The sequence below is a fragment of the Salmo salar genome, chromosome ssa22 (assembly GCF_905237065.1).
Source record: "Salmo salar chromosome ssa22, Ssal_v3.1, whole genome shotgun sequence".
In the NCBI taxonomy this organism is placed as follows: domain Eukaryota; kingdom Metazoa; phylum Chordata; class Actinopteri; order Salmoniformes; family Salmonidae; genus Salmo; species Salmo salar.
Window position 1 is genome coordinate 17,602,268 of NC_059463.1, and position 26,076 is coordinate 17,628,343.

The following is a 26,076-nucleotide window of genomic DNA, read 5'->3' on the forward strand; positions in this document are numbered from 1 at the left end:
CCGAGGGGTTAAAGCGGGTGGGAGGAAAAATAGAGCCTGCATCTGTCTGATAGACATAGTGATGCTGTCTGGATGTTCATTCACTCTGCAACATGCTTTACTAAGGACTCATACCTTTACCAGAAGAGAGAGGTAAGGCATCAAGTATTCACATGTGTATCTGATAATAATCATGTGTGTATGTGTGTGGGAGGAAGGTATTCATGTTAACAGCCCTTGTAGTCATTAGATATACATGCTATTTATTTTATGTTTTGCCTGAAGTGTTACGTTTACACCAAGTGGCAAAAACTCAACAGCGATACTGTATTGCATCAGTGATGAAATGCATCTACTGTAACTCATCTAGATCATTAGGTTTCACATCAATCAGAATTTACGTATAGTGATATGTTTTGTGGTGTAACTTTAGTAGCTTGGCAATGTTTTGTTTGTGACAAAAGATCTCTGCACATATATAATGATAACCATTAAACATTATATGTCAGGACTTTCATACCAATTACTATTCCACTAATAGTAACACAGTTGAGTACATACAGCACGGTTGTCCCCCACGATGAAATCGGGGAAGGAACTGTGGATGTCTCCATCCATTCGTACGTTTCTATATTAGTCACACGCAATATCTCAGACAGCACTGGCCCGATTTGCATTAAACTTGTGTGAATGATGCTTCTTGCCATAGAGATCCGGCATTTACAAAATTACACTGATTGGCCAGATTGTGGCGCTATGACAAGAGACTGAAAATACAAACTTTGAAAGGTCACGCCCCTCACCCCGTTTGACTTTAAGCAATGAAATTATGTACATAGGTCCCTCTCCTCACGAGGAACTAATTTGCCTCAGTGACCCGTAAGGTCCACCATGATAGATTTTCCGCCATTTAGAATTTTATGAAAAACACTTAAAATGCTGCTCTTCTGGCACCGAATGACCGATCTTCATGAAACTTGATATGTGGCATCTTTAGACAAAGGTCTCTCTACTAGGGCTGATGCGGTGACCGTATTACCGCCAAAACAGGGGTCACGAGTCATGAAGGCGGTCAAATTACACGTTACCGTTTAGTCAGGGTAATTAGACTTCTCCAAGATCTGATGCTGTTGATGGTCATAAGTAGCCTGGTACTCAGCACTCTATTGTCCCTCTAATCAAATAAAATCAAATAAAAAGTTATTTTATTAGTCACATGCGCCGAATTACAGTGAAATGCTTACTTACGAGACCCTAAGCAACAATGCAGTTTAAAAAAATACAGATAGTAATTAAGAGCAGCAGTAAAATAACAATAGGGAGACTACATAAAGGGTTCTGACTATATAATCACTCTGACATCAGTGCAAATGTAATAGAAAATCTAATCAAACACTTCATGAGAGCCCATGAACTCATGTTGAGCATAATTTCTATAAGCTATGCAATTGCTTGAGAAAAGAGAGTGATGGCCTCTTAAAAAGAGGAGGATCCCATTATCTTTCGATATGCTAGGTCTAATATATTTATTTCTAACCTTTTTCTAATATTTAGCACATTGCTTATCTTTAAAACAAGAGTATAACCTACCTGGCTGGCATGAAAATGAACCATGGGAAAAGCATCCTCCGTTCGCTATTTAATAGCATAGATGACATATATTTTTTCCTGCTGTCCTTGTTTCGAGACGGATGCATGATTAGTATATGTAAAGACAAGATTAAATTCTGGATAGTCTGATGATTGATAATATTAGCCTATCACTTGTGAATTATACACTGCTCAAAAAAATAAAGGGAACACTAAAATAACACATCCTAGATCTGAATGAATGAAATAATCTTATTAAATACTTTTTTCTTTACATAGTTGAATGTGCTGACAACAAAATCACACAAAAATAATCAATGGAAATCCAGTTTATCAACCCATGGAGGTCTGGATTTGGAGTCACACTCAAAATTAAAGTGAAAAACCAGACTACAGGCTGATCCAACTTTGATGTAATGTCCTTAAAACAAGTCAAAATGAGGCTCAGTAGTGTGTGTGGCCTCCACATGCCTGTATGACCTCCCTACAATGCTTGGGCATGCTCCTGATGAGGTGGCGGATGGTCTCCTGAGGGATCTCCTCCCAGACCTGGACTAAAGCATCCGCCAACTCCTGGACAGTCTGTGGTGCAACGTGGCGTTGGTGGATGGAGCGAGGCATGATGTCCCAGATGTGCTCAATTGGATTCAGGTCTGGGGAACGGGCGGGCCAGTCCATAGCATCAATGCCTTCCTCTTGCAGGAACTGCTGACACACTCCAGCCACATGAGGTCTAGAATTGTCTTGCATTAGGAGGAACCCAGGGCCAACCGCACCAGCATATGGTCTCACAAGGGGTCTGAGGATCTCATCTCGGTACCTAATGGCAGTCAGGCTACCTCTGGCGAGCACATGGAGGGCTGTGCGGCCCCCCAAAGAAATGCCACCCCACACCATGACTGACCCACCGCCAAACTGGTCATGCTGGAGGATGTTGCAGGCAGCAGAACGTTCTCCACAGCGTCTCCAGACTCTGCCACGTCTGTCACGTGCTCAGTGTGAACCTGCTTTCATCTGTGAAGAGCACAGGGCGCCAGTGGGGAATTTGCCAATCTTGGTGTTCTCTGGCAAATGCCAAACGTCCTGCACGGTGTTGGGCTGTAAGCACAACCCCCACCTGTGGACGTCGGGCCCTCATACCACCCTCATGGCGTCTGTTTCTGACCGTTTGAGCAGACACATGCACATTTGTGGCCTTCTGGAGGTCATTTTGCAGGGCTCTGGCAGTGCTCCTCCTGCTCCTCCTTGCACAAAGGCGGAGGTAGCAGTCCTGCTGCTGGGTTGTTGCCCTCCTACGGCCTCCTCCACGTCTCCTGATGTACTGGCCTGTCTCCTGGTAGTGCCTCCATGCTCTGGACACTACGCTGACAGACCCAGTAAACCTTCTTGCCACAGCTCGCATTGATGTGCCATCCTGGATGAGCTGCACTACCTGAGCCACTTGTGTGGGTTGTAGACTCTGTCTCATGCTACCACTAGAGTGAAAGCACCGCCAGCATTCAGAAGTGACCAAAACATCAGCCAGGAAGCATAGGAACTGAGAAGTGGTCTGTGGTCACCACCTGCAGAACCACTCCTTTATTGGGGGTGTCTTGCTAATTGCCTATAATTTCCACCTGTTGTCTATTCCATTTGCACAACAGCATGTGAAATGTATTGTCAATCAGTGTTGCTTCCTAAGTGGACAGTTTGATTTCACAGAAGGGTGATTGACTTGGAGTTACATTGTGTTGTTTAAGTGTTCCCTTTATTTTTCTGAGCAGTATATATTGTCACTTGTGAATGATGCCCAGCATGAGGCAAGAAACTATGCTTTTTTTTGCACACCTCATGTAGCCTAGCCCATAGGCCTATATGTTTTGATAAGGTTTGCGTCACAACTAAAGTGGCCAAAAAACGTCTTAAAATTAAGCACATTAATCCGCTTTACAAGGGGTGTAGAGCCTACATAAGCAGCGCGTGAGTTTCATGTTTGGGGAAGATAATTTTCACCATAGAAATGCACCTTAATAATAAATGCATTATATGCATAATCCCATTTTTGGTCACTTTTGAGAATGGTGTTTTCCCGCTAATGGAACATTCGCACTTATAGCCTACTGCCGTGTGCGCATTCTTTCCCTTATAATGTGAAGAAATAGATTAATAGTTTAGCAACATTTTAAGATAAACATTCTAATCTGTTGAGTCAACCACATTGCGTAAAAAAGTTTTTTTAAACTAGTGGTTGTATTCATTTGGGTTCTATCGTATCCCCAATTGTCCCAGACTATGTTTGGAATATTATTTTTTTCACACAGAATAGAATAGGTCAACTTTTGTACTATGGGAGATAGTAGATTGACATAAGCTAGTGCTTTTGATGTTCGTTAGGCCTACTCATCTTGTTGGCTGACAAAAAGTAAATGTGGACAATAGCTTCAATATGCACCTTGAAATTGGACAAGGACGCAGACAGTTGCGTCCCCGATGTGTCTGTCTTCACTTGTAGCCTGTGAGAAAGACCTGATCACGTGATGGAGGGCCATGTGAGTGAGAGATGCTTTGGAACGCGCAGCACTCAGGGAGAAGGGGACAACGCAGCACTCCAGGCCAAAGGCACAACGGCCACTGGCCGTAAAAGGCATGTATTTTTTTAGGGTGCATTACGGCCACACAAAGGGGATGCTGCCATGAAATTCAAGGCATTATCAAGTGCTTGTCAAATTGTGAACGCGAGACTGATGAAGTGTGTACAGCCTGGAACAAAAAACTAAGCAGAGCTCATGCCTTTCAAGCAACTTTTTTCAAATCATCATTAGTCTCATCATGCAACCTTACAATGTATTAAAAATCAAAACATATACCCCAACGTTTGTTGAACAACTAAAGTTACATTAATAACTCTAAATTAAGCATATAGGAATACCTATTTCTTTGTTAACTGCTCAACACAGAATAGCCGTGCACACTCCCTCAAATCGTTTGGAGAAAATATTGTTTCTATTTTATTCAGCTTTGTTCAATTGTATTATTCATACTATAAAATAATACCACGGAATTCTAAGCAAATCTTGTCTGCTAAATTAACTAATGCAGCCCACAGCCATTTGGCATAGCCAGATCAGGAAGTAACACCTTGGAATTGGATGAGGACGTGCGCAGTTGGTTATTCTGTTCTTCTGAAATATATTATATTTAATTAATTTAATGCAGCTTAAGACCTGGCATAAATAAATAATGGATTTATTGTGAAGGTGTAGGCTATATTACATGGATTTATTAAACTTTTTAAAATGTAGATGTTCCTAAGGTCTGCATCAGTGGCTTGTAGTTGTGGAAGCCAGGAGATGCTAAATGTGTTTATGTTAATTAACGGTTAATTACCGTGAGAATGACAGATATTTGCTTGACAATCACCGGCTGACAAAATTTTGTGACCGCCACGGCCCTACTCTCAATGCAATATTTTCCAGACTAGTACCTAAAACAACATGGTTGATGGGTTGGTTGTTTAGCAACAAAAGCAACACGTATGGAACTATGGGGCAAAACAGACAGGGTTGGCTTAGATTGTTGACAACATGTAAACTATATTTAGTTACCAATATTTATTCAAAACATACATTTGCACAATGAGCACTCGTCTCTTAAATACATTGTTACAGTCGTTGGTTAGCTAGCTAGCGAATTTTAGCCATATTAGCATTGACATGAAATCAGTCAAAACACCTCAAAACTAGACCTGGTATCAAGAACAACATGAAACTAGCCGAAACAATTCACTTACAATTCCCCACATGAGAAGTATAATAGCTTTATCTGCATGTATTTTGTTCAGGGTCACATTAATAAATTGTTTGTTGCTGTGCTGCATTGTAGGTCAGCTACAGAAGAATTAATAACTCCTGTTGACGTTAAAATCTATTCCATGTATGTTGATCATTGGGTAGGAATGAAAGATATTACTCGAAGTGGATTAATTTTTATCAGATTATCTTATTGAAGCATGAGGTTTTCATGACAATTATATGTATCACCCAGCTAGCACATACAATTCTGAGAACCATATGTTTCTTAGTGCTTGGTGAGAGAGCGTGGTTGTCCTATGGTTATTTTGCATACAACCTTCCCACAATGTTCTGGGATTAGTGAGGGATAGTTGCTTGGCTTTGGAACATTTTCAGCACATTTAAGGAACTTGTTCTAGGAACGTTCTCCAACTGGTTTGACATAAAAAAAAACACAAGAAAGCCGTAACGTTCAAAGAACATTCTAAGAATGTTATTGAAAAATGTATACATTCTGTTCTCAGCCTCAAAAAAACTCTCTCAGTCCTCGATCTTGTTAAGTGTGTTTCGGTTGTGCTGGCCACACCCGATCTTAATGAGTGCTTGTTTCCTTTGAAATGTTGTCTGTTAGAATAGACTAAAATGAACGGCTATGTATGAGTTAAAAAAAAACATGTCATGCTAGCTCCATCCTAATGGCGCAGTGGACTAATTCCATGGAGAGGGAATAGACGACCATAGGTTTGATTCTCACTGACGCCGTGGCACAATAAAAAAAGAAATGTGTTTGCATGATTAATGCCTAAGCAAAATTATTTCCATGTGTCTTATCTGTGCTTGGAGTTCCAAACAGTTAAACTAAGCTAGCAGTCTTACAGTCTTAACATTCATTGAAAGTTATTCAAAAACTTCCACATGACCTATAATTTCAGTTCTCAGAACTTTAAAACCTCCCAGGAAAACGTTCAGGGAACCATAGTAAAACGTTCTCAGAATCAAATCAAATTTTATTAGTCACATGCGCCGAATATAACAGGTGTAGACCTTACAGTGAAGTGCTTAATTACGAGCCTCTAACCAACTGTGCTGTGTCAAAAAATACGGATAAGAATAAGAAATAAATGTAACAAGTAATTAAGAACAGCAGTAAAAAATAATGATATATACAGGGGGGTGCCGGTACAGAGTCAATGTGCGGGGGCACCGGTTAGTTGAGGTAGTATGTACATGTAGGTAGAGTTATTGAAGTGACTATGCATAGATGACAACAGAGAGCGGCAGTGATGAGGTGAGGGGAGGGGGTGCAATGCAAATAGTCTGGGTAGCCATTTAATTAGATGTTCAGGAGTCCTATGGCTTGGGGGTAGAAGCTGTTTAGAAGCCTCGTGGATCTAAACTTGGAGCTCCGGTACCGCTTGCCGTGTGGTAACAGAGAGAACAGTCTATGACTAGGGTGGCTGGAGTCTTTGGCAGTTTTTAGGGCCTTCCTCTGACACAGCCTGGTATAGAGGTCCTGGTTGGCATGAAGCTTGGCCCCAGTGATGTACTGGGCCGTTCGCACTACCCTCTGTAGTGCCTTGCGGTCGAAGGCAGAGCAGTTGCCATACCAGGCAGTGATGCAACCAGTCAGGATGCTCTCGATGGTGCAGCTGTAGAACCTTTTGAGGATCTGAGGATAATCAACCTTCCTGCAACCTAAAACCTCCCTGCAACCTAAAAATGTACGTTTCCAGAACAGGCACATTTTTCACTTCCGTTCTTAGAACATTTCAAAAACGTTCAATTTTACTTGTCAGGAAATGTATGGCTTCATGCCCAGAACCGAATGTCCAGGCTGGGCAGTGTTGGAAAGTACAGCACCCCTGTGCAACACCTCCCCTTATCTACCCTGTTCTACTGATCCAGACTTCAGCTGTCAATCACACTCTCAATGCAGCAGTCTATGATTTGAAAGGCTCCAATTTCGAGGCAATGGAGAAATTAGTGATGAGACTTCAAGGTTCATAGTTACAATCTGTTACTCCACATGGGGTCTAAGAGAGCGAGGGAGAAAGGGCAGGGAAAGTCTCTGTCTATCACTAATGAAGTAGAAGTTAGAGGGAGGGAGAGAGAGAAAGAGGGATAAGAGAGAGAGAGAGGTGTTATGAGTACACAGTGAAGTATGGTTTATGAAATCATCAAAAGCCATGTGACTAGAAGCTGAAAATCCTGTAATATGAGGCTATAAAATGTATAAATTTATCTTAGTGCTTTTGACATAAGGATCATGGTTAAATTATAACATGTGTCAAACAAATACCTTCCTGTCTTTTTTCAGACCGGAGCATTGAGACTGAGACCCCTTGTGACCTCTCTGTCAGTGATGCTTCACCAGGGAGTGACAGGACCCCTTAGCCGGCCTCTTTCACAGGAGGCTTATTTGACTTAACCTTTCCACAACAACCTGTAGGCCGGAGAAGAGAAGTGACAGTATATGTGAAGACTGGGTGAACCAATGAGCACCACACCAACCCCAGACCTAGACAGAGAGAGCCTCGCGCCCAAAAAGAGGGACCCCAGACCAGGCCTCTCAGAGCAGCTTGCTGCTGTCACATTCAAGATCCCCTTCCCCTACAAGAGCCATAATGTAGTCAAGCCCTACAATGCATCTCACTCAAACCTGCTCCCACCTACACATGCATCTGTTCCCCCGCTATACCAACCCTGGACCCAGTCCCCCCCCACCACAGCCTCTACCACTAGAGCCAACCATCTCTCCTCTCCTATCAGGGATAGCCATGGCTGGGCTGAGTGGAGGGAGCACTATTACAGAGGTAGGGCTGCAGTGCCGCCAGGCTGGCATATTCCCTACATTTTCAATCACCGCTCCACATATCCCTCAGAACACCCACGCCGCCACTTTATCTGCAGAAATCTGGCCCAGCCTACAGAGGAGCCCAGTGGGGAGGATGGAGGGTACAGTTGGCACTTTAATAAAAAAATGAGGGAGAAGTTAAGTCTACACACCGAACAGCAAAACAGACAGAGGGGCCCGTTTATGAGAAGAGAGAAACAGGGGGTACACCAGCCACAGAGCCACAGCTCAGAGGCAGGTTCTGTCCCTCTTAACACTGCTCTTTCTCCTACTGCCTCCAAGGACCTACACCACCACCCTGAACTGGTCTTCACACACCACTCCACAGCCCCCAAGTATCCTGATTCAGGGCAAAGTCCTTTGGCGTTTGCAGAACAATCTCCCATAAGACCATCACTTACTGTTCAGTCAACAGAGAAAAACTGGACTGTGGGAGTAACAGAAAAAGTAGCCGTGTCTCCCCCTCTCTCCACCTATCACTCTTCTTACCCCTCCACCTCTTCCGACCAGCTGCCCTGGTTGCTCCCTCATTTTGCGGCAGGCTCTCTAATCGAGCTCAGAGACGGGCGACTGAGGAGGGTGGAGGATTTGCAGACAGAAGACTTCCTGATCGGCGCAGAGGCCTGTCCAGCGCTACATCTGAGCTGCTGCACTGTGCAGCACATCTCCCCCTCCACAGACCCCTCCCTCTCCCGCCTCCTCATCCTCCTACATGAGGAACACTCTCAGGTGAGCTGGTCCTGATCCTGCTGAGTCTACTACATCATTATATCACACAAGCTCATAACAGGGTCAGTGTGTTTTAGGTCAGTGTGTTTTTGGCTTCTCACGTTTCCATAATTTACAACATGGAATTCAATATACAAGATATCATACATATTTGCAAATAGTACACTTCTTGATCAGTCTACATCATAAAGTAAGGTAAATAAAATGATAATGATTAACATTCCTAAAGTATCCCTCATCATGACATGATGCATGTATTGATGCCAATCCCCAATTGCAGAACCCTACCACCACTTAGAGGACAAAGAGAGGTACTGCATTGTCATGACTAACAGTATCTCTCATCACAGGAGTTTCTGGATGTGTATGTGGAGTACCCGTTCTTTGTGTGCGGACGTGGCTGGTCCTCTTGCTGCCCCCCGAGAACAGCCCGTCTGTGTGGCCTCCGCTGCCATCAGCTCAGTGTTGGTGATGTCTGCCTGGCTCTTATACCTACATCACCCTCTGCCCCCCTAGCCACCCAGCCCCAGGAGCCTGGCACCCCAGCCCGAGGGAGACATGGAGGGCCTAAGACCCTACAAACATCCTGTCCACATTCTCCCCTTCCCGCTGCTCCAGACAGGCCAATAAAAGGGCAGGGAGGGGTGGCTGGGCCCAGCACGGAAGAGGCATTGGTCAGCCCCTGAGCTGCGTGGCCCAGGCACCAACTGCCCTTACTGATAATGATACACACCGTTACCATTATGGAGAGGGAGCCAACAAAACCAAGCCAAGCCTAACTTTTGTTTTATTATCTTTATCTCAACCTCACATTCTTTCCATCCCTTTCTCCGCCCGTCTCTGTTTTGTATAAAGAATAATTATGATAAAGGAGGAAAGAAATATAAATTTGACTCTCAGGATTCTGTAGGGATAGTAAGCAAAGGACAGTTGCAGGCCCTGGTGTAAAAGCCATGGATTATCGGAGATGTGAGAGAGAATATGTCAGACACAACATATTATCTTTAGCCAACGTTAGAATTTGATCAATTAGATCATTCAGGGGGAATATTTTTTATTCTTCGCTACCTCCTATATAAACCATTTTAATTGACAGTTTTTTGTATGTAGAACAGTGAATGTTCTAGTACGTCTCAGTGAGTATGTCTCTCTGTGTGCTGTATAGCTGACAGTTGTTGGCATTACATTATACACTGGTGGTTTTTCTTTGGTGTTTGTCTGTTCTTACTTCTTGCTGCAGTATGACAATATTTTTGTTCTGAAATGATAACTCAATCAATCAATCAAATGTATTAACGAAGCCCTTTTTACGTCTGCCAATGTTACAAAGTGCTATACAGAAACCCAGCCTAAAACCCCAAACAGCAAGCAATGCAGATGTAGAAGCATTGTAAGGTAAATAACTGCAACTGATTTAGGAAAATGTTTGTGTTGATTAAGAATAGTAAATGTTTAAAGTATATTTTCTATGCTTTACCTCACCAGATGATGTTTACAATAAGTATATCATTGGCTCTATGAGCCAATGATATATCATGCATAAAGCCATCAACGTTTTCAGTTACCATGTTTTGGCTGTCACTGTGTGAGAAAATGCTTTTCTGGCCAAATGATATAAATGTATTGCATCTGCTATGTCTGACAGTTCTGGTATATTTTGTTGCTGTATTCTGACATTTAGTTTTGACAGAAAATACAGCCTCGATTCGCCCACCTGCAGATCTGGAAGGACATCAAAAGGCAGCTGAAACTGAATGATAACTCAGAGTTCTCTCGATCTGTCTCTTGTGGGCAAAAACCTTGGCATCTCTGGGACCACATGCCTCTGTTGTGTTGTGCAGCGCTTAGTGATGCACAGTATGTCTGTGCCCCCTCCTCCAGGAAACTGAACCCAACAGGGCCTGCTCTATTAATCCCACGTAGTCTCGTATTTAACGTCAGCCCTGTCATCCCTCACAGCAGCAGCCTCTCAATCTGCATACAGACAGCCACATGTCTTACACCTGACCTCTGCTCTGCAAACTACACCATCACCTACCTGTTGTTCAAAGGAAAAATAGACCGCCATTTTGTTCTCCTTGAAATCTAAGTAAACCCAGCTGCTTGTGAAAAAAATGTATGCTGTAAAATAAATAGTCATGTGTCAAAGTAAACACATTTTGATAGACCGTTTAATGCAATCATATGCAATGTTTTTACAGAGACGCTGAGTGCACACAGCAGAACTTGTCTTTTTAAAAGACACTGTAAAATGTCTGCTCATGGACAAACAAACAATTGCTCAATTCTACATTTGTATCAGTTAATTGAGCATCTCTAACATTTCATTTGAGTCTCATGCCTCTGTCCTCGGGGCTGACTTTTTGTATTCATCAACACTTTCCTTACTTTGATCACTGAAGTAAAATGAGCTTATAAATAAATAGATGACAGTTCAGTGTCTGATGTTTCATTCCTCCATGGTATTGACTGGGAGTTCTATTATGGTCTCTAGATGAGCATTCTTGATCCTGTGTGTCATGCACCATGTAGTGTATACAGTCCAGATGCCAAAGATCCTCTTTGCAGTTGCACTAAGGCAATATGGCTCTACTTGTTTCAATGCGCCAAGGCAATAAAGTAGAACATCTTTGCCAGTACTTTATGTACTTGTCTGTTTGCAGCCAATAATAAAGGGAGTTGGTCTTCCTGCAACTCCTGAAGCAACAGGTCCTTATAGATCAGGCAGTAAATTAGTTTCCCTGCACCGTCCCCTCTTCCCCCTCTTCCTTATGTTCCTCTACTAGCCCCCGTGTATCCTGGGAAGGGGAGGTCTGATGGTGGTCAGTGACAGCCGCAGGTTCTGACCACCATGTTGCGATACTTCTTCAGGATGACGTTGGAGCTGTCGTCAAAGTAGAGGACTGAGATGCCATGGAGCTGGGTGGGGGCACAACAGGGTTTGGGCACTGTCTCTGGGTTTATGAAGTGGACCTGGGGGGAAAGAATATAACACCAGTATCAGGGGAACCATGCACAATTAGAAAGATTCAAGTGTGTGGGAAAATGTGTGTTGATACTTCAGCAGTTTTTCTCACAGGATGTGGGACATCAAAGAGCGCTTTGATTTCACAAAATGAATATAAGAATTTCAATCAGCTGCTGAATGGTTAAATTTACAATGAAGCCAGAGACCCTGCAGTGAAACCCTGAGTAAATGCCATATTCAACCCCCTCAGAAATGTACATGATGATATGATTCATGAAAACCATGAATATTCTTACCAGAGTCTGCACAATGGCATGATTGGTGGCGTTCATGTAGGAGTTCAGAGGAAAGGCACATTCGCCCTGGCAGTAGTACGCTGCGTAGCCCTCTGGTGCAATGATCCAGTCCTGAGAGGACAAGTGATATGACTCATATAACAATAGTACATCCAACCAACGGAGACGCAGATGTCATTGAATCTAGTCAAGTCAAACACCTATCTAAGTGGGTGAACAGAGAAAGAGGAGGACGTGCTCAGATCAGTACAGAACAGAACTGGTGTGATAGAAGGAGTCGTAGTACTGTACCTGCCATCCCAGATCTCTGAAGCTGACATACAGCTCATGCTTCTTACAGCCCTGTTTCGGGTCTGTGCTGAGGTTCTCTGAAAGACAAAGGGTCAAATGAACAACATACATATGAATCAAAACAATCAACTGTGAGCACTGTATCTTGGTATATGCTATCTATTATCCATAGCCTGAATGCTTTTATCAACACAAAGTACTCTAACATGTCAAAGGAGCAGCCATTTTTTATCAGATGATGTCTGTGTATAGATCTAGTGGCTATATGACTGATTCATTGTGCTCCAAGTGGGTGCTCCATTTGTGTACCTGCTGCAGCCTCAGCAACCTTCAGTGCATCCTGGGGAGTCTTGGGTTTTTTGGAGCGGTTGGGGTTGCGCCCCTTGTGGCCGTGGGCAGAACGGACACTGCGGAGGCGAACCTCGGTTGCCTTGAAGAAGGCCACCATGAAGGGCTGCTTGTCCTGGGGCCCACTGCCCTCCAGCAGCCCCACTAGCCTGGGGTTCATACTCTGACCTTTAGGGGGAGACAGAAAGACATGCACACTTCAGTCCAGGGTACATATTGGCAGAGAGGGAGAGGTGAAGCCAGAGGATTTACTCCTGTCCGTGTGAGATAAGCCCTTTTTTTTAACGGAGGTCTATGAGAGAGTGTCGAATTACCTGAGGCTTATTTGATCGAATAGCAGTTTAGGCTGTTACAAATGTACTGATACAAGTGGATGCACGTGACATTCCGGCAACTTTGAGAGAAACAACTTAGTCGCGCCTGTTGTTCACACGCATATCTGCCCTCTCATTGGATAGAATGGTTCCATCTGATCTCGCCTGCCTTCCATCGTTGAGGACATATATTTCCATTGTTAGAACGGTCACTTTAATATCTTGTCAATATAATACATCGTCTTTGATATTGGTATGCTTCAGTTCAATCTTATGTGGTGGGTGTGTACCAGCCATAGAGCTCTATCTCTGTTGGACCAGTGGCCATACAGCACCCTTATAACTCTGACAGTGACTCACCGTCCATGCTCTCCAAAGCCAGCTGCAGGCCCAGGTTATGGTCCGGGTTCACCACCCACTGGTTACTGGTGGCCGTGATGTCAAACACAAGCCAGCCCTCCTCTGCAGCCCACACCACCCGCGTGTCCAGAAGAAACAGGTAGTCGTCACTACTACGGGGCACGCAGACTACTAACATTAGATACACAGCACATGCAGTCTAACAGTTAGATACACAACAAATAGTTTCCGACCTAGGAAGTGTGCTCTAAATTCTAACATTGGTTGACTAAAATCTGCATAAATGTATAGCCTTGCCACTTCACATTGCAATTCAAACCCTTCTCCTCAGTAGCAGGTGTGATGCTATCTAGTGCAGTATGTAAAAGTAAAGCAGTTATATAAAAGTTGATCTAGATGGTAGATTCATATTCTAAAAACAGTAAAGATTAGCCACCCAGAGAGAACACAGGATACATGAAATCCAAAACAAGAGACAACACGCAGTGTCGATCAAACCCTACCGATAGCTCTTTTAATAATGGCTCTCTCTTTATCACAGATGAAAATTCCCAGACTGATTGGGGCATATCTCACAGACAATGGCTTTGTTTACAGATTGAGTTTCAGGCCCCCGGGCTTACTCCTCAGACTGTCTCTTCGTCTTGCTGCCTTGTCTGTATGAAAGGCAAACGTGTCTCTGAATAACAATGCTTTTGTTCTCAGCACCTTCATAGCCTCACCGTCACCGCTGTGGGTCAGGCCATGCCTACACACGACTGGGCTCTGATGTCACCGAGCATGACAAGCTGTGTGTATGTGTGTGTTGCAGAGAAGGGGGTGTTTTTACTAGTTGGAGAAATCCACCTATTGTTCACTACAATCAAAACGCCTAGTGCGGTCTGTTCTCCAAGAAGAGAGGGGTTGGGTCAAGGGAGGGGTGTTAGGTAATGGAGAAGGGGGATTAAGTGAATGGTGGAGGTGTGGGCATTGAGGGTGGTGCTTGTGGGGGTGCTCTATTTGTTCAAGGTGGCGTCTCTGCTGTTTCAGGGTGTAGTATATCATTTTACAAGGCCACACACACAAAGATTAATGGAAGAGGCGTCACCTGTCAGAGGGCTCCTGTAGCACCTGGTACACGCTCACGTGGAAGGTCTCATTCTCAGAGCGTTCTCTGATGTAGTCCTTATAGATTCGGAACTCTGCAGCGGAGACAGCTTCTCCCTCTGGGATCCGGGACAAGTCAAAGCGGAATTCCCTGTTGTGCTGAGAAGACAGGACATCCTGATCCAGCTTAGCTGATGAAAGGAGATGGGGAAGAGAAGAGGTTACTCACTACTGATACCAACTCATCCCGGATCAACTTTTTCCAATGGCTAACCTCACCCATTATGAGCTGTACAACTAACACAGACGCTGGATGGTAAAGGCACCTCCCTTTTCTCGCCACATCCCCTGGTCTTTTGAAACAGTGGGGGTGCATGTGTGCCAACACACTCACTGCTGTGAATACAATCAGATCGGAATCCACTCCTTGGTTTAATTCTGTCAAAACTATCGCTGAATCAAAGTCTTCTGATCCACATTGCTCAGCCCACATATAGGAAGCACTGTATCAAAAATAGGAAACTCCTGCTTCCATAAGAGAGCTGATTGATCTAAACATCAGTCTGCATAATGTGCCAATGTGGGAGGAAAACCACACTCAAGGCTCAATTTGGCTCTATGTTTAAATTGCACACATGTGCTGACCACAAGAAAAGCACTGACTGGAAAACCACAGCAGCCAATCCAATGCACATGCAGACCTACACCCTGCAGAAACACTATGGTCATAATGTCATCATCTTCAATACACTGATAATACAAGACATGCTCTTTCCATGACATAGACTGACCAGGTGAATTCAGGTGAAAGCTATGATCCCTTATTGATGTCACCTTGATGTCAATACACTTCAATTAGTGTAGATGAAGGATTAAAGAAGGATTTATAAGCCTTGAGATAATTGAGACATGGATTGTGTACATGTGCCATTCAGAGGGTGAATGGGAAAGACAAAATAATTGAGTGCCTTTGAACAGGGTATGGTAGTAGGTGCGAGGCGCACCAATTTGTGTGTCAAGAACTGCAACGCTTCCGGTTTCCCGTGTGTATCAACAATGGTCCACCACCCAAAGGACATCCAGCCAACTTGACACAACTGTGGGAAGCATTGGAGTCAACGTGGGCCAGCATCCCAGTAGAACGCTTTCGACACCTTGTAGAGTCCATGCCCCGACAAATTGAGGCTGTTCTGAGGGCAAAAGGGGGCGCAACTCAATATTAGGAAAGTGTTGCTAATGTGTTGTACACTCAGTGTACAGTATGTTTTCCATAATCCACCTTACTATAGGAGAATACATTTAACCATTATACGTAAAGTATTATACTCTGGAGGTAATGATAAAGCTATAAAATAGCATTTATATGAATCAGCTTTCTGAGAGTATGCTTGATAAATCCCAACAGTTGAAATGAACCTTTTGAAGGGCCACCACTGAGATCCACGATATCCCACCCTGCCCTGAAACAGCTGAGCTACTCTCAGAGTTTCCAGAATAATGGTGGTGGGACAGAGCCAAAGATTTCCTGGAGGTTTCCAACGCCGTGTTTTTACAGTGTTACCCAATGTGTTTGTCCTTGGAAAGCTTGGTGGAGGTCTCCGGAGCAACGGGGGACTTCCCACACTGGAGGTGTGCAGAGTGGAGCGATGATTACCCACCTTAAACACATCCTGCCCACTGGCAGCCGCCATGACATCATACGTCTGTCTCACTCATGCCTTGGTATTGTTTCAGTGCCGGATAACACACAGACACACACACACACACACACACACACACACACACACACACACACACACACACACACACACACACACACACACACACACACACACACACACAATAGCATAAACCCTCTTCCAGCAGACACACAACTTAATGCAGCACACATGCCTCAAAATGCTTTAAACCCCTTAAAACGACTTCTAACCACACACACATGCACACACACACATACGCCATAAAGAAGAGCATTCTGAACCCTGCTAGTCATTTGTTTGACCGCAATTAAATGCTGGAAAGAAACCAGGGGCGTTTTTATGTAGGCAATAATTGCTTGTAAGGACTTGGTGTGTTTACGTTAGGGACCATTAGCTCCAGAGATCAGCCCTCAGATATGCAAACTTCTCTTTGTGAGGCATTTCAACACTTTTGTTTGCTCATGACGAAGGGTTCAACTTGCCGTGCTGGCGTTAATAATTTTCAGCTGCCAATCAAAAGATATGGGTGAAGTTTATGAATATCCTTCATCAGAGGCACAACTAAACCCTAGAAAATCTACTTGGTATAAAATAAAGTAAGCTGAAACACAGACTGACTGTCAGACAGCCAGCTGTGTAATGTACTTAAGTAAAAATACTTGAAAGTACTACTTCAAGAGTTTTTGGGGGTATCTGTACTTTAAGATTTATATTTTTTACAACTTTCACTTTTACTTGACTACATTCTTAAAGAAAATAATGTACTTTTTACTCAATACATTTTCCCTGACACCCAAAAGTACTCGTTACATGTTCAATGCTTAGCAGGACAGGAAAATGGTCAAATTCAACACTTACCAAGAGAACATCCCTGGTCATCCCTACTGCCTCTGATCTGGTAGACTCACTAAACACACATGCTTAGGTTCGTAAATTATGTCTGAGTGTTGGAGAGTCCCCTTGGCTCTCCGTAAATAAATACAAAAACAAGAAAATTGTGCACTCTGGTTTGCTTAACATAAGCCATTTGAAATGATTTATACTTTAACTTTTGATACTTATGTATCTTTAAAACCAAATACTTTTAGACTTTTACTCAAGTAGTATTTTACTGGGTTACTTTCACTTTTACTTGAGTTATTTTCCATTAAACTATGACAATTGGGTACTTCCACCAATGCTGACAGCATGCCTGTTGTCTAATGAAAAACACTTGCTTAAAACCCCCTAGAGTCTGTTGACGCACCGGTGTGTCAATCAAAGAAAGAATAAAAAAATCTCCATCAAAATCCCTCAGTGCAAGATAGAGATATTTATTTTTACAATGGCTGAATCTCAATCCGCTGCATTCACCTAAGACGCCCTTCCGCATCTGCGGTGGAAAGTGGCAGAGTTACAGCACTGTCTGTCAGACCAGGAGACATCCCGAAAATCTGTCTTCTCACAAAAACATCTGTAGCATCCGAACAGTTTGGCCACAATCCCCATGGCCTCGTCTAAAAGTAACCCATACAAATGAATGGAAGAAATAAATAAAAAATTGCCACAAAAATACAAGGGGTTAAATGTGTGAACAAAATATATATATATATTTCCTGAGCTTTCTTATATCTCTTAGATAAAGGACAGACACTTCAAAATCTTATTCCTTATGATCCATTTTTTGGACTGTCTTATTTGCCATTTATGAATGTGTTATTCAATGCATTTCTATATAGAAGTAAAGGCCAAATTCTATATTTTATCAAATAATTAAAAAAATACAAAGAAATTGGTTACCTAAATCAAATTGCTAAATTATCCATCGTATGACCTTGAAACAATTCCATATGGCACCAGAAACAGGGGTAAACCTACATGAATTTGTCCAATAGAAACTTTTGTTTGCAACTGTTTGGACTAATGATTCCACCCTAGATCAGCTAGATGAAGGCAAGAGTGTGAAAGACTGTGTCACTCAATGTGTCACTGTCTGTCACCTTGATTACTCAAATTTGTTTCTTGACATGTGCACCTACATACATGCAACCTCATGGGTATCGGGAAAATTTGCGTATTATGTACAACGCTACATCGAGCTGGATGAATGGAATATGAATGACAGCCATCCAATATGCTGTAATAGAAATAAGGCCATGCTAAAAAAAATATATATATAGTATATTGTCCTCCCTAATCATAAACAGCACCGAACGACACTGGTGTAAGTTTGACAAAATTCAGTGGTTTATGTTCGAAAGCCCTATTTCTTGGATCAGATTATTTTATCCAACAAAACAACCTTACACCTTGCTTGGCATTTCAGCTAAAACCGTGTCCAATGGAAAAAGAAAGCAATCTTTCAAAAAGGGATGAAAAAATAATTGGAGGAATTATAGTATTTTGAGTATAGAGAATAAATCCCTGGTGTAATCTCCTTATCCCCCCCCCCCCCAAATCAGATTACCATGATAAACAGTCGGCTTTCAATTTAGCCTGTTGGGTTCACACACTGGTGGGTTTACCATTAGGCAGAAGAGGCAATTGCCTCACAACATCAAGGGGCCTCATGAGCTTTTCTTTTTCTTGCCCTCCTGGTTTTGACCCTCGCCTGTCCCATCTCTGTACCCTCCTGCCGGACCACTCTGCCTACCCCTGACCCTGCCTGCCGACCTGTACCCTTGCCCCTTCTCTGGATTATTGACCCTTGCCTACCTTGTCCTGTCTCTTGCCTCTTGCCTGCCCCTTGGACTATTAAACCATTGTTTATTCAATGTGTCTGCATCTGGGTCTTACCTTGATTTCTGATAGTATGAACTGGCCATGACTGACCCAGCAGACACGGCCCAGCTGCACAACGCCATCTCCACCCTCGGTAGGCATGAGGAATTGCTTCGTGGCCTTGGAGAGGGGGTCCAAACGTTGGCTGATCACTATGACCGGGCGTTGGCCAGTTTGCTGGAGAAATTCCACGGATTGTCGGGGAGGCCGCCTAGCACGGTGGTAACCCTACAGCTCCACAGCTACTAGCAGTGCCGGCTCATCGGTAACTCCACCTTCTCGTGAGCCCCGCATACCTCCTCCGGAACACTTCAATGGAGAGCCGAGCACCTGTCGGGCGTTCATAGCTCAGTGTACCCTCGTCTTCGAGCTTCAGCCCTCCTCCTTCCCCTCGGATCGCTCCAAGATAGCCTACCTCATCACACTGATGTCCAAGAGGGCCCTTACCTGGGCTACCGCCGTGTGGGAACGACAGCCGGCCATATGCGCTAGTCTGGAGAGGTTCGTGGGAGAAGTGAGGAAGGTCTTTGATGCCCTGTTCCCCGGGCGAGAGGCCACCCGGAAGCTAATCCAGCTTCGGCAAGACTCCTGCAGTGTAGCTGATTATGGGGTGGATTTCCGCACGTTGGCAGCAGAGAGTTCTTGGAATCAAGAGGCACTGTTCGATATGTTCTTGCACGGCACCTCAGAGGAGGTCAAGGACGAGCTCTTGTTGCTGAGGCTTCAAGACCTGCCACGATGGCTGCTGAAGACGGCCGAGTCATCACTTCCTGAACCTATGCCACTAGGCAGAGCTGGAATGGCAATACAGGATCGATACAAAGAGTTGTCTGTATTGCGGGATTCTTGGTCATTTTCTGTCCTCTTGTCCTTTAAAGAAGCCAGACTCACCGGTAGGAGAAAGTAGAGAACATTCCTGCTTCCCCTGCTCACACCCCCTTTTCATGCCATTCTACTGTGGGGAGACCAGTCCAAATCCCTCTGGGTTCTCATTGACTCTGGGGCCAACAAGTTTTTTGGACACTACCCTGGCATCCGAGTTGAACATCCACACTCAGCCCCTCTCCATTCCCATGGACGTTAGAGCGCTAGACGGGCGCTCTATAGGCAGAGTCACCCACAACACCACTCCCATCCACCTACGGGTGTCAGGGAACCACATCAAGGCTATCCAGTTCCTGCACATAAAGTCCCTTCTGATTCCCGTGGTATTGGGATTCTCCTGGCTTTAACGACACAATCTCCTCATTAACTGGTCTACTGGTGCCATCATGGCTGGAGCCTGTTGTGTCACGCCCATTGCCTGAAGTCAGCACGACCTGCCCCGGGACATCTTCCTGGGGGCTCGGAAGGTGCCCCGGACCCCTCCGCCATTCCCGCGGAGTACCAGGACCTCCGGGAGGTGTTCAGCAAGGCCCAGGCCACGTCGCTTCCGCCACACCGACCCTATGACTGCAGGATTGACCTTCTCCCTTGCACCACGCCACTCCCTAGCTGCTGGATTTATCTGTCCCTCTTCCTCCCCCGCCGGCGCAGGTTTCTTCTTCATGTAGAAAAAGAACAAGATCCTGCGCGCCGTGCATTGACTACCGGGGTCTCAACAACATTATGGTTAAGAACCGTTACCCGCTACCACTCATCTCCTTGGCCTTCGAGCCACTCCATGGGGCCACTGTGCTTTCCAAACTGGATCTACGGAATGCCTAACACCTGGTGCGGATACGAGAGGGGGACGAGTTGAAGATTGCCTTCAACACGGCCAGTGGCCACTACGAGTATCTAGTCATGCCCTTTGGCCTCACCAACGCTCCTGCTGTGTTCCAGGCTCTGGTGAATGATGCTCTCCGCGACATGTTGAACCGGTTCATCTTCGTCTACACTGATGACATCCTCGTCTTCTCCCGCTCCCCTCAAGAACACGTGCTCCACGTCCGGCAGGTCCTTCAAAGCCTTCTGGAGAATCAGCTGTTTGTGAAGGCGGAGAAGTGCAAGTTCCATCGCTCCACTATCCCCTTTCTGGGTTACATCATCTCTGCTGGGAGTGTCCAGATGGATCCCGGGAAGGTGATAGCTGTGATGGACTGGCCTCAGCCTACGTCCAGGGTGCAGCTCCAATGTTTTCTGGGGTTCTCCAATTTCTATCATCGCTTTATCCGAGGTTACAGCACCCTGGCTTCCCCCCTGTCAGCACTCGCCTCGCCCAAGGTTCCCTTCACGTGGTCCCCAGCTGCTGACCTGGCATTCCGGGATCTCAAACATCGCTTCACCACAGCTCCCATCTGGTTCATCCGGACCCATCTCGTCAGTTCGTGGTGGAGGCCGATGCTTCGGACGTCGGAGTGGGGCCTGTCCTGTCCCAGCATTCTGCCCTTGACCTCAAGCTACATCCTTGCGCCTTCTTCTCCCATCGCCTCAACGCCACTGAAAGGAACTACGATGTGGGCAATCGGGAGCTTCTCGCGGTGAAGATGGCGTTGGAGGAATGGAGGCACTGGCTGGAGGGTGGTCTGACCACAAGAACCTGGAGTATCTCCGCTCCGCCAAGCGCCTCAACTCCAGGCAAGCTAGATGGGCCCTGCTGTTCACAGTTCAAATTCTCCTTCTCGTACCGGCCGGGATCCAAGAATGTCAAGCCAGATGCATTGTCCTGCCGCTATAGCCCCGCGACTACTACCCCGGAACCCGAGACCATCCTTCCCACCTCATGCCTGGTGATGGATCTCAGCTGGGGGATAGGGAAGCAGGTCCGTGAGGCAGTGTTTCCAGCCAAACTCCGGGGGGACCCTGATAACTGGATGTTCATTCCTGACACTGTCCACTCTGCGGTCCTGGAGTGGGCCCACTCTTCCAGGCTGGTCTGCCACACTGGCGCCCGTCGGACCCTGGCCTTTGGTGGCCTACTATGGTCCCGGACGTGTCCGCATTCGTCGCCGCTTGCTCAGTTTGAGCGCAGAACAAGACTCCTCGGCAATCTCCGGCTGGTCTCCTCCAACCTGTGCCTGACCCCACCATCCCTGGTCCCACATCTCCATGGACTTTGTCATGGGACTTCCCAAGTCTGATGGCAACACCGCCATCCTGACCGTGGTGGATCGATTCTCCAAAGCCACCCACGTCATTTCTCTCCCCAAACTACCCTCTGCCAAGGAGATGGCCAGCTCATGGTACAGCACGTCTTCCAGTTCCATTGACTGCCCGTGGACATGGTCTCCATCCGGGGTCCTCAGTTCTCGTCCCAGTTCTGGAAGGCGTTCTGAAGGCGTTCGAGACGACCTTGCGCTGCCTGGGCTCCGTCAACCTCACCACCTGGAGCCAGCAGCTTGTGTGGGTCGAATATGCACGCAACACCCTTCCCTGCTCTGCCATGGGCCTATCTCCCTTCGAGTGTTCCCTGGGGTATAAGCCCCCGCTCTTCCCTGAGCAAGAAGAGGAGGTCGGCATACCTTCTGCCCAGATGTTTGTTTGCTGCTGTCGTCGTACCTGGACGACAGCCCGGTCGGCCCTCCTCAAGACCACCTCCAGGTATCGACGACAAGCGGATTGCCATCGGACCACGGCTCCCCGGTATCGTCTCGAGCAGAAGGTATGGCTGTCCATCCGGGATCTGCCCCTCCGGGTGGAGTCTCGCTAATTGTCCCCCCGGTTCATCGGCCCTTTCCCCATCTCCAAGGTCATTAGCCCCTCTGCTGTTCGTCTTCTGTTGCCCCGTACCCTTCGTACCCATACCCCACCTTTCATAGGTCCCATATTAAGCCTGTGTCTCACAGTCCTTTGTCTTCCTTTTCCAGGCCCACCCCTTCTCCCCGTGTCATCGATGGCCATCCGGCGTACACGGTGAGACGCCTTCTGAGGGTTTGACCAGAGGTGCTGGGTCCCCGCTGGAGACATCCTGGACCCAGCTCTCATTGACGACTTCCACCGCCGGCACCCCGGTCAATCTGGTATGCGCCCAGATAGGACGCCAGGTGGCACCCCTAGAGGGGGGGTACTGTCATGCCCTGATCTGTTTCACTTGTCTTTGTGATTGTCTCCACCCCCTCCAGTTGTCGCCCATCTTCCCCATTATCCTCTGTGTATATATACTTGTGTTCTCTGTTTGTCTGTTGCCAGCTCATCTTGTTTGTCAAGCTTACCAGCGTTTGTCCTGTCAGCTCCTGTTTTATCCCAGCCTCTCTTTTTCTCGTCCTCCTGGTTTTGACCCTCGCCTCTTCCCATCTCTGTACCTGTCTGCCAGACCACTCTGCCTGCCACTGACCCTGCCTGCTGACCTGTACCGTTGCCCCTTCTCTGGATTATTGACCCTTGCCTGCATTGACCTGTCTCTTGCCTGTCCCTTGGTCTAATAAACCATTGTTTATTCAACGTGTCTGCATCTGGGTCTTACCTTGATTTCTGATACAACTAGTCTAAAGAGGGCCAGTTTTATTGCTTCTTTAATCAGAACAACAGCTTTCAGCTGTGCTAACATAATTACAAAATGGTTTCCAAATGATCAATTAGCCTTTTAAAATGATAAACTTGGATTAGCTAACACAACGTGCCATTGGAACACAGGAGTGATGGTTGCTGATAATGGGCCTCTGTACGCCTATGTAGATATTCCATTAAAAATCTGACGTTTCCAACTACAATAGTCCTTTACAACATTAACAATGTCTACACTGTATTTCTGATCAATTTGAAGTTATTTTAATGGACAAAAAATGCGCTTATCTTTCAAAAACAAGGACATATCTATGAGACCCCAAACCTTTGAACAGTAGTGTATATTCTGTGTCCTATCCTATTCTACTGTATCTTATTCTATGCCACTCTGACATTGCTCGTCCAAATATTTATATATTCTTAATTCCATTCCTTTACTTTAGATTTGTGTGTATTGTGTGTATTGTTGTGAAATTGTTAGATATTACTTGTTAGATATTACTGCGCCGTTGGAGCAAGAAACACAAGCATTTCACGCCACCCGCAATAACATCTGCTTAACACGTGTATGTGACAAATAACATTTGATTTGAATTGATTAGAGAAACATGTTCTCGACGAGGTAGTAGAAACCCAGCCCCAGGACCTTAGACTCTAGGGTGAAGAATGATGCCGGAGGGGATGGCTGCCGGTTTACGGGCTCCCAACCAATTGTGCTATTTTGTGTGTTTTTTTGCATTGTTTGAAACTTATTGTGTACATAATGTTGCTGCTATTTTATGACCGAAAATATCTCCTGGATATCAGAACAGCGATTACTCACCTCGAACTGGAAGAAGATTTCTTCTTTAATGAGTCTGACGTGAAGGATATAATGTTTCCCAAATGGCCCAAATCCCTGTCATTCCGATGAAGAAAATAAGGAAATGCAGGGCTCGCAGATCAGTGTGCCTTGTGAGAATTACTCGGTGAGTGGGTAACCCACCTCTACCATCTGTTCTATTGGCCAATGTGCAATCACTGGAGAATAAACGAGACTATCCTACCAACGGGACATCAAAAACTGTAATATCTTATGTTTAACCGAGTTGTGGCTGAACGACGACACAGATTATATACAGTTGGCTGGGTTTTCCATGCATCGGCAGGACAGAACAGCTACATCCGGTAAGATGAGAAATCGGGGTGTGTGTATTGTCAATAACAGCTGGTGTGCGATGTCTAATATTAAGGTAGTCTTGAGGTATTGCTTGCATGAGGTAGAGTATCTCATGATAACCTGTAGACCACACTATCGACCAAGAGAGTTTTCATCTATATTTTTCAGAGCCGCCTTTTTACCACCACAAACCGACGCTGGCACTAAGACCGCACTCAACGAGATGTATAAGGCCATAAGCAAACAAGAAAATGCTCATTCAGAAGCAGCTCTCTTAGTGGCCGGGGACTTTAATGCAGGCAAACTTAAATCTGTTTTATCTCGTTTCTACCAGCATGTCACATGTGCAACCAGAGGAAAAAAAACTCAAGATCACCTTTACTCCACACACAGAGACGTGTACAAAGCTCTTCCTCCCCCTCCATTTGGAAAATCTGACCATAATTCTATCTTCCTGATTCCTGCTTACAAGCAAAGACTAAAGCAGGAAGTACCAGTGACTCGCTCAATACGGAAGTGGTCAGATGACGCGGATGCTACGCTACAGGACGGTTTTGCTAGCACAGACTGAAATATGTTCTGGGATTCATCTGATGGCATTGAGGAGTATACCACCTCAGTCACCGGCTTCATCAATAAGTGCATATAGAACGACGATGTCCCCAAAGTGACCGTATGTACACATCCCAACCAGAAGCCATGGTTTACAGGCAACATCCGCACCGAGCTAAAGGCTAGAGCTGCCGCTTTCAAGGAGCGGGAAACTAATCCGGATGCTTGTAAGAAATCCTGCTATGCCCTTTGACGAACCATCTAACAGGCAAAGCGTCAATACAGGACTAAGATTGAATCCTACGCTCGTCAGATGTGGCAGGGCTTGCCAACTATTATGGACTACAAAGTGAAACCCAGCCGCAAGCTGCCCAGTGACGCGAGTCTACCAGATGGGCTAAATGCCTTTTATGCTCGCTTCGAGGCAAGCAACACTGAAGCATGCATGAGAGCACCAGCTGTTCCGGACAGTGTTATCACATTCTCCATAGCCGATGTGAGCATGACCTTTAAAAAGGTCAACATTCACAAGGCCGCGGGGCCAGACAGATTACCAGGATGTGTACTCAGAGCATGCGCAGACCAACTGGCAAGTGTCTTCACTGACATTTTCAACCTCTCCCTGACCGAGTCTGTAATACCTACATGTTTCAAGCACCATAGTCCCTGTGCCCAAGAAAACAAAGTTAACCTGCGTAAATGACTACCGCCCCGTAGCACTCACGTCAGTGGCGATGAAGTGCTTTGAAAGGCTGGTCATGGCTCACATCGACACCGTCATCCCGGAAACCCTAGACCCACTCCAATTCGGCATACCACCAACAGATCCACAGATGACGCAATCTCAATCGCACTCCATACTGCCCTTTCCCACCTGGACAAAAGGAACAACTAT

General features: G+C 45.5%; 2 protein-coding genes across 3 annotated transcripts in view; one reads left to right on the top strand and one right to left on the bottom strand.

Annotated features, from left to right (window-relative positions):
• LOC106582792 (uncharacterized) lies at positions 1-11,085 on the top strand. Its single transcript, XM_014166220.2, has 3 exons — positions 1-132; positions 7,657-8,922; positions 9,273-11,085. The coding sequence occupies exons 2-3, from the start codon at positions 7,834-7,836 to the stop codon at positions 9,606-9,608; spliced, it is 1,425 nt and encodes a 474-aa protein (XP_014021695.1). The 5' UTR covers positions 1-132; positions 7,657-7,833; the 3' UTR covers positions 9,609-11,085.
• The window catches only part of LOC106582915 (bone morphogenetic protein 7), a 21,183-nt gene continuing 6,182 nt past the window's right edge, over positions 11,076-26,076 (bottom strand). The window contains exons 2-7 of one of the 2 annotated variants that reach the window (XM_014166540.2): positions 14,587-14,776; positions 13,500-13,648; positions 12,787-12,993; positions 12,478-12,554; positions 12,187-12,297; positions 11,076-11,895 (exon numbers count right to left, since the gene is read on the bottom strand). In XM_014166540.2, coding sequence (XP_014022015.1) covers positions 11,746-11,895; positions 12,187-12,297; positions 12,478-12,554; positions 12,787-12,993; positions 13,500-13,648; positions 14,587-14,776 — 884 coding nt within the window. In that variant the 3' untranslated portion in view covers positions 11,076-11,745. Of the gene's footprint in view, positions 11,896-12,186; positions 12,298-12,477; positions 12,555-12,786; positions 12,994-13,499; positions 13,652-14,586; positions 14,777-26,076 lie in introns of both variants that reach the window. The other variant, XM_014166539.2, reaches the window with a different exon arrangement.

Coding starts and splice junctions, on each gene's coding strand:
- LOC106582792 (XM_014166220.2), top strand. CDS start 7,834: ATGAGCACCACACCAACCCCAGACCTAGACAGAGAGAGCCTCGCGCCC. Junction 8,923..9,272: donor TACATGAGGAACACTCTCAG/GTGAGCTGGTCC, acceptor CTCTCATCACAG/GAGTTTCTGGATGTGTATGT.